The 7,929-nt window shown below is 35.6% G+C and overlaps 1 protein-coding gene across 1 annotated transcript; it reads left to right on the top strand.

Moving 5' to 3' along the window:
• The first annotated feature begins 1,454 nt into the window (after positions 1 to 1,454).
• On the top strand, positions 1,455 to 4,072 carry LOC114317816 (uncharacterized). Its single transcript, XM_028264600.2, has one exon. The coding sequence runs from the start codon at positions 2,832 to 2,834 to the stop codon at positions 3,762 to 3,764; it is 933 nt and encodes a 310-aa protein (XP_028120401.2). The 5' UTR covers positions 1,455 to 2,831; the 3' UTR covers positions 3,765 to 4,072.
• Positions 4,073 to 7,929: the final 3,857 nt, after the last annotated feature.

A 7,929-nucleotide genomic window follows, 5' to 3' on the forward strand; every position in this document is an offset into this window, starting at 1 on the left:
CTTTAGCTCCTTTCTCTCTCTCTCTCTCTCTCCAAACTTCTCAGATCTCAAAATCTATCTCTCTTCCTATTTCTCTCTCTCCTCTGTCACCGAAAGTAGCATCTTTACTACTGACAGCAACTTTCCACTGTCGCCTCGCTTTCATCGTTGCGCTGCCTCTGATCTTAGATCTCAGATCTTCTCTCTGATCTCAACCAACCGTGGTGCCTCTGTCTTCCACCGTCGAGAGCTTTAGCGACGGATGGCATAGATTTGAGAAGTCTAACCATTGTCTTTCACACCAGGGATCCTTTTTCTCAACTAGGGTTTCGATCTCATCAAAACACCATTCCTCCGATCTATAAGGGCTACAAAGATGTCAACGTCTGGTCCACATTCGTCTCCGGCACCGTCGTGTCATGGCGCTGTACAGTGACGTTGCTTTCAGCTAAGATCAAGTTGTCAACTTTGCTCACATCAATTGTCTTTGTAAGAGTAATCTTGAAAATGTGATAAATGATGCAATGGATGCCAAGGATAGTTTATAGAGTAATTTTGAAAATGTAAGCCACTACTATAGAATATAGTATTATGTATTATTTTGAATGCTAGGATTAGGCCGTCGATGTTGCTCACAGCAATTGTCTTTCTAAGAAAGATTAAAGGCTAAATTTGAATTTGTTTATGTTTTGTTTCATGTTGCCACTGATATATATATATATATAAAGATATCAATAGATAGATATAGAAGAGGCTGTGATGATATTGATTTTTCTTTGGGTTAGATCTAGATCTATGGAGATTCAGATCATATCTTTATTTATTTATTTATTTATTAAGTTGTTGGTTGTTGTTGTTGTTGTTGTTGATAATGATTAGGGATGGCAATTTAAACTCGGCCCGACGGGGACCCGACCCCCCGATCCCGAATAACACGATTTTTCCTCGAAAATTATCCCCATAAGGCCGGGGACAGTATAAAATTTAAATCCCTGATAATTTTCGGGCCGGGGACGGGGATAGGTTTTTCGGCCCCGAAGCCGCCTCGGCCCCGGCCCCGAATGAGCCCCGTACATCTCTCGTATATATTATATATAAAATATATTTCTAAATATCATTTTATTCTCTCACTCTCACTGTTGAATCTTCATTCCACTCACTCATTCTCTCTCTCTACCAATCCTCTCTCTCTCTCTCCCCCTCCACCACCGATCTTCGTCAGTCACCACTCTCTCCTCCACCGCCGATCTTCTTCACTACCGATCTCCTCTCTCTCAGTGTCTCTCTCTCTCTCGCTACCACCGTCGTCGTACACCACCGATACCGCTGCCACCGTCGTCGCACATCACCGCATCTCGCTTCCACCGTCATCGTACACCACCGATCCCCCTGCTACCGTCATCGTACACCATTACAGGGACGTAACTCACCGATCTCGCTCCCACCGTGATTTTTTTAACAGATCTATGTTTTTTTTTTTTGAAAAGTCTTGATCAATATATATATATATATATATATTCGGATCTGATTTTATTGTTATTGTTTTATCTGTTAGGGTTTTAACAGATCTGTTTTTTTGTAACAGATCTATGATTTTTTTTGATTTTGTTATTATGGTTTTATCTTGATCAATTTATATATATATATATATATATATATTCAGATCTCATTCTTAGCTTGTAACAGATCTATGATGTTATGGTTTTATCTTGATCAAATCAATCTCATATTGTGCTGGTTGTTGTTTTTGTATGGGGATTGTTCAGGGTCGGGGAAACCCGATCCCCGTTTGGGGACGGGGGTGGGGGGCATGACGGGTTCCCCGTCGGGGATCGAGGCCGGGGTCGGGGAATCTTATGGCTTCGGGGATCGGGGACGGGAAGGGTAGGCCCCGGCCCCGCCCCGCCCCGTTGCCATTCCTAATGATGATGATATAAATGTATATGTAATTGTTGTTGTTGATGATGAACAAGTAGAAAAAATAGATAAGATTTATGTGTTTTGAATTTAAACAGATCTATATGATGAATTTCAACAGGTAGGAAACTTAGAACTAGAATTCAAACAGATATGAAAAAAAAAAGACAATAATTTCAACATATAGAGAAATTAGAATAAGAATTGTAACAAAGATTTGAACAAATAAAAAATAAATAAATAGATAGATAGAATTTAGAGGAAAAATTTGAACAAGTAGACAAAATATTTGAACAAATACACAAAAAAATTTGAACAGATAACAAATAATTTGAATAGATAGAAGAAAATTTTGACAGCTAGTCAACAAAAAGTCAAACAGACAAAAAAAAGTCAAGGGATAAAATTGGAAAAAAATATCCTCAAAGATTTTTCACCAAACTATTTCACAAAGTGTGGATCTCTCACCAACAAAAAATATTCATTGAACCTAATATCTTATACCCTCTTTAAATTAGATTTATCATCAATTTTCTCTTTATTTTTTACTATTTCGTAATTTTCTCTTCCTTCGCTTTTCTTTATTTTCCTTTTTTAAAAAAGAAAAATTTAAATTAATTTCCTTTTTTTTTTTTAAACTTCTAAGCCAAACGCCCCCGACAAATACTTGTACTCAACATAAAAACTCCCCCAACTTCTCTCCTCTGCTTATGCCTACCTGTCTTCTCTCTCTATTTTCTCTCTCTAAAAAAAAAGAACAAGGAACAAGACAAAGCCACTACTTTGATACCCTCGTCAGATCATTTCACATTTCAGCACAAACCAGACCCGAAAATGCCGCAGCAGAGAAGCCAAAGCAGAAGAAGAAGAACAATCACACACCACACCTCCTAAAAGCTTGCACACTCCACACACACACATACACATATATATAAATGAGGTGTAAGAAACACCTTACCGATCTCAGTAGCAGCGTCGGTGTCTGCGGTTCTTGTCTCCGGGAACGACTCTTTGCCCTAATCGCAGCTCAAGCACAAGTCCAATCTCAAATTCGAGCTCAACAATTCCATCTCGAACAAGAAGATCGCCGGAAAACTGATCCTCTTCCACCGCCTCTCGTTTTCCCTCGCTCTGCATCGCCGTACGTCTGTCGCCGTGAATCTAGAATCTCCGGCCACCACCACCACTCGCTGTCCGATCAGTTGTTCTACAGTACTCCGCAAATTGGCCCCACTGGTACTATAAACTCGAGCAAGAAGAAGAAGACTAGGTTCTCTCTCTTCGCGAGATTGTTCAGATCCAAATCGAAGAAGACGGACTCGGATCCTTGCGTTTCAGATTCCAATCGGAATTCGTGTACGGCGTCATCGTCGTCGCCGTCGTGGATCTCCACTATGCTCGCCGGAAACCAGAAAAAGCAACCGCGGTTGTTCTCTCTCGACGAATCGAACTCCGGATTTGGCCGGAGAACCGCAAGGTACAGAGATCGGGGAATGTCGCCGGCGAGAGTTTCGGACTACGCCGGCGACGAAGAAGAATGCTACGACGGATCGAGCGGTTACTCGTCGGAGTCATCGCAGGGGTGGAGGCAGACGCCCCGGAGGGCGGCGATACCGGTACGGCGCGGCGGCGGAGGTGGTTCTCGGCCGAGTCACTCCCGGAACATGTCCGGATTGGCATTCTGTTTGAGTCCGTTGGTGCGTGCGAGTCCGAATCGGCAGTGGAACCAGAAGGGAATGCCGCCAGAGAATGCGTTTTCCGGCGAGATTAGGGCTCCGGTGAAGCCTCACCTGTCGACGGCGGCGTCGTTCTGCGCGAACAGATCGAGAAAGCTAGCCGACTTCGGAAGATTCAATCACAACCGCTGATAGCGACTACGGTTGACCACGACCACCGCGACGGTGCGGATGCTGATGCTGATGCTGATGGATGACATACGACTTAAAAGTACGGTTTTGCCCTTGTTGTTTTGCCATTTTTTTTCACTTCCAAGGCCTCTGTATACTTCGGTCTTAAAAGTTAAAATACGTGAGGTTAAAACTAAATCCAAATATTTCTGATTTTTGTTTTTTTTTGTATTTGTAAGATTAAAATTTCTGATTTTTTTTTGTATTTGTAAAATTGTTAATCTGATGTTGATTTGAGAATGAAATTACGTAAAGACCCTCGTGGTAAATGCTCCCCATGTGCAGTACGGCTATAAGATAGGTGGGGGCATTGGGTTGAAATCTTGATAAAGGGTTGAGGTGGGGCCACGTGTAAACTTGATGGCTGTGAGATTAGGAGAGGCAGTTGGGTGTTAATTGATGTGAAGCAATCTCGTCCGTCAGTTGTGTTGAACATTTATTGTTGGGAACATGTTAGGTAAATGATATTTTGACTGTTTCACCATTATTTGGATTTCACACAATGAGATTGTTTAGTGCAACCTAATGAACTGTTTATTAAAAAAAAAATTGGTGTATTCTAGTTTGTTGTTTGATAGAGATTTTACTTACAATTTATTACATAGAAATAACTTTAAAATGTTGTAAAAATGTTTAATATTTAAAATTTGGAGATGATATTTTGATTTTTAATTTTTTGATTATTAGTTTTTAGGCCTATTTTGAAAAGTGGGTTATAATCCGCTTCTCAGATTATAACCTACTTCTTCTCTCACAAAAAAACTGTTTATAAGCTGTTTATAAGCAGTTTTTTACCAAAAAACTGATTATAACTATCTTTTCAGGCTCAATAAAGCCTTCGTTTGAGACGTGGGTTGGTTTTTTAGTTTTTTGATTTTTTAGTTATTTTAGCCTCGAATTAAAAAGCTTTGTTTAGAATAGATTTTTTGACTTTTATGAGAGAAAAAATGAAATGATTTTGGTTTTTTGACTTTTATTGAGCAAAAAAATCTATTTTATTTTTTTATAACTAAAATAACTTCAACACAACCCAAACTTTCATACCAAACATAGCCAAAATACTAGCCATGGATGGGTTAAAAACATCTTAGGTGAAATAATCATTCTGATTTTTAAAATTATTAAGGGAAGGATAAATTAACAATTAATTTTATTTTAATTTTTAATGTGACCTTTGATTTTTAATTTTTCTATGTCAATATTTTAACTTTGTTCATGTGATCATTGATCATTGAACTTTAAAATCATTCTGATTTAAAAAAAAAAAAAAAAATTAATGTGACGTTTGAATTTTAATTTTTCTATTTCAATATTTTAACTTTGTTAATATGATCATTGAACTTTAAAAACTTTTTATGTTTAAGGAAATTAACCCAGACCCCCAGCCCCAGTGAAGCGTGATTGATTTATATTTTTTTATATTTATTTATTTATTTATTTGATCCAATGCCAATCAGCACGTGTTTAGACTCTTCAACTTTAATAATTAAGCCATTATAGTCAAATATGGTAAGAAAGATATCAAAAATATTGGAGCTGGAGAAGCATCTATTCAAACGGCCAAAATCAAATAGGCCGAACCAATTTACTATAGGATAGAGAGTTTCAATAGTTCAAACAGAGGGACGTAGATGTATCTTTTCCAATTTTAAGTTCAAACGGATAGTTAATGAGAGGTTATTCAACCCAACTCAATCTGTCCATACTTTAAGAAAATAATATTATGCTTTTCAACCGTGTTGGGACCCCTAGCACCCCCAGCTCCACGTGGGGGACTGTGTTCTCAAGACTAAAAAAAAAAAATTTCAACTAATCAAAAAATAGTGGGGTGGTGGGGGTCATCCCCACTGGGGTCCAAGGCATTTCTCTATGCTTTTACACATGATGTGTTAAAAAAAATCTTTTTATTTAATAATTATATTTTTTATTTATAAAATATAAAAGTTTGATCTTTATTTTTATTATAAAATTTGAAAAACAAAAAATCTTAGGCCCAAAATAGTAAAGAATCATTAGAAAATCAATTCAAAAATAAATAAAAAATCCAAAATAGTAAAGTCCAAATCGCCAAGCTGATTCATATCCACCTGTCAACTTATACGGTTTACTCAATCTGCATCTGCTAACTAAGAAAACAAATACAAATTAATTTTTTCTAATCTAAGTTTGGTCGGATGGCGAATTAAAAACTTTCAAACTTAACCTGATTCGAGAGCATTCCTAAAAAATATTATAAAAAAATTCTTCTAAATACTCGTATGAAAATGGATCCGTACTCATGTGAGAGTTTGGTAAATTTTTTAGTAGAATATTTAAGATTTTTTGTATTTTTTAGCCGTTAATAGATTTGAAAAATTCTATGATCCATTAATATTATATTAGGAACAATGATTATAAGGGATAAGAGAGAAAAAATGTAAATAAGAAATAAATAAAATAAAAATAAATATGAAGTATAATATTTTAATATTTTAAAAATAATATATTTTGAATAATAAAATTATTTATATATGATATACATACTAATATATTTAAAAATATTTAATTTGAATGTGATAAAATGAGAGGAAAGAGCAAAATCCTTCTTCGCCCGACTGGGGGTGACCCCTAGCACCCCTTACTTCCACGCCGGAGACTGCAAGTGGAAGAAAAAAAAAAAAAAAGTGGGGGTGGTGGGAGTCATTTCCACGGGAGGTTTGGGGTATTTTTCGTAAATTAATATGACAAAAATTTGTTATTCTAAGTGGGTTGGCTTTTTGGCTTTTTGGCTTTTTTGGCTATTTTAGCCTGGGCTAAAAAGCTTGGTTTGGGAAGGGCTTTTTGGCTTTTTGACTTTTTTAACTTTTTTTGTGAGAGAAGAATGTAATGATTATGGGTTGGATGTGATGTTTTGTTTGTTATGGCTAAAATAACCTATTTTATTTTTTGTGGCTAAAATAGCCAAAAAAGCCTGAAAACTAACTTGCCAAACAGAGGCAAAATAAACTAAATTTGACAAATATATATATATATATATATATGTATATGTATATAAAGTGATTTTGGAGGAATATTTTATATTGCTTACTCTGAGGTGGTCGAGGGAAGAGGATATTTTCATCGCTACTAATTGAATCTAATCACAAGTTTTCCTACGACATGTGAATATTTTGCTGTATTTGGGTGGTGTTTAGCGAGTGGTTTGGGGCTAAAATAGTAATAAAAAATAATATAGGTTATTTTAGTCATAAAAAATAAAACATCATTTTCAACCCATAATTATTACATTTTTCTCTTACAAAAAAAGTCAAAAAATCAAAAAATCAAAAAGCCAAAAAGTCCTTCCCAAACTAAGTTTTTTAGCTCAGACTAAGCCTATGTTTGGCAAGAAGGTTTGGGTGAGTTTGGGGCTAAAATAGCCACAAAAAACAAAATAGGCTATTTTAGCCACAAAAAACAAAACATCAAATCCAACCCCTAATCATTACAATCCCCTCTCACAAAAAAAGCCAAAAAAGCCAAAAAGCCCTTCCCAAACCAGGCTAAAATAGCCCAGGCTAAAATAGCCAAAAAGTCAAAAAGCCAAAAAGCCAACCCACTTCCCAAACGGAGGCTAAAATAACTAAAAAAGTCAAAAAGTCAACCCACTTCCCAAACGGAAACTTAATGTAAAGAGATATATACTACATGAAAGTACAAAGATAGAGATGTATTGATCTCTTATTTCTTACTTAATTCTCCCCTAGTGAATCCTAAAAGCAAAAGAAGTCGTTATGATTCAAGATTAGTGAGTTACGATGATGTTATATGCACTAATTAATATACTAACTAGTATATCAATTGATGAATATGTGACTAATTATTGGTACACTAATTAATATATTAATTGGTGCATATAACATTATTCAGCGAGTTATTTTAAACATTATTATATAAATTAATAATTATCAAATTAATCACAAAATGAAACCTGAGTTGAATTTCATATTAATGAATGTTTGACTAGTAAATATTTTTTTATTTAGTGCAAAATAATGAAATTTATGAACTTCAATACACTTTATGTTTAGATCATTCACATCTTGTTGCACATTCATATTTTGCCCTGAGGAGAGTTTTTCTCAAATTTAAATATAAATTTTAGATA

The sequence above is a fragment of the Camellia sinensis genome, chromosome 2 (assembly GCF_055761805.1).
Source record: "Camellia sinensis isolate YWXY chromosome 2, ASM5576180v1, whole genome shotgun sequence".
Taxonomy (NCBI): Eukaryota; Viridiplantae; Streptophyta; class Magnoliopsida; order Ericales; family Theaceae; genus Camellia; species Camellia sinensis.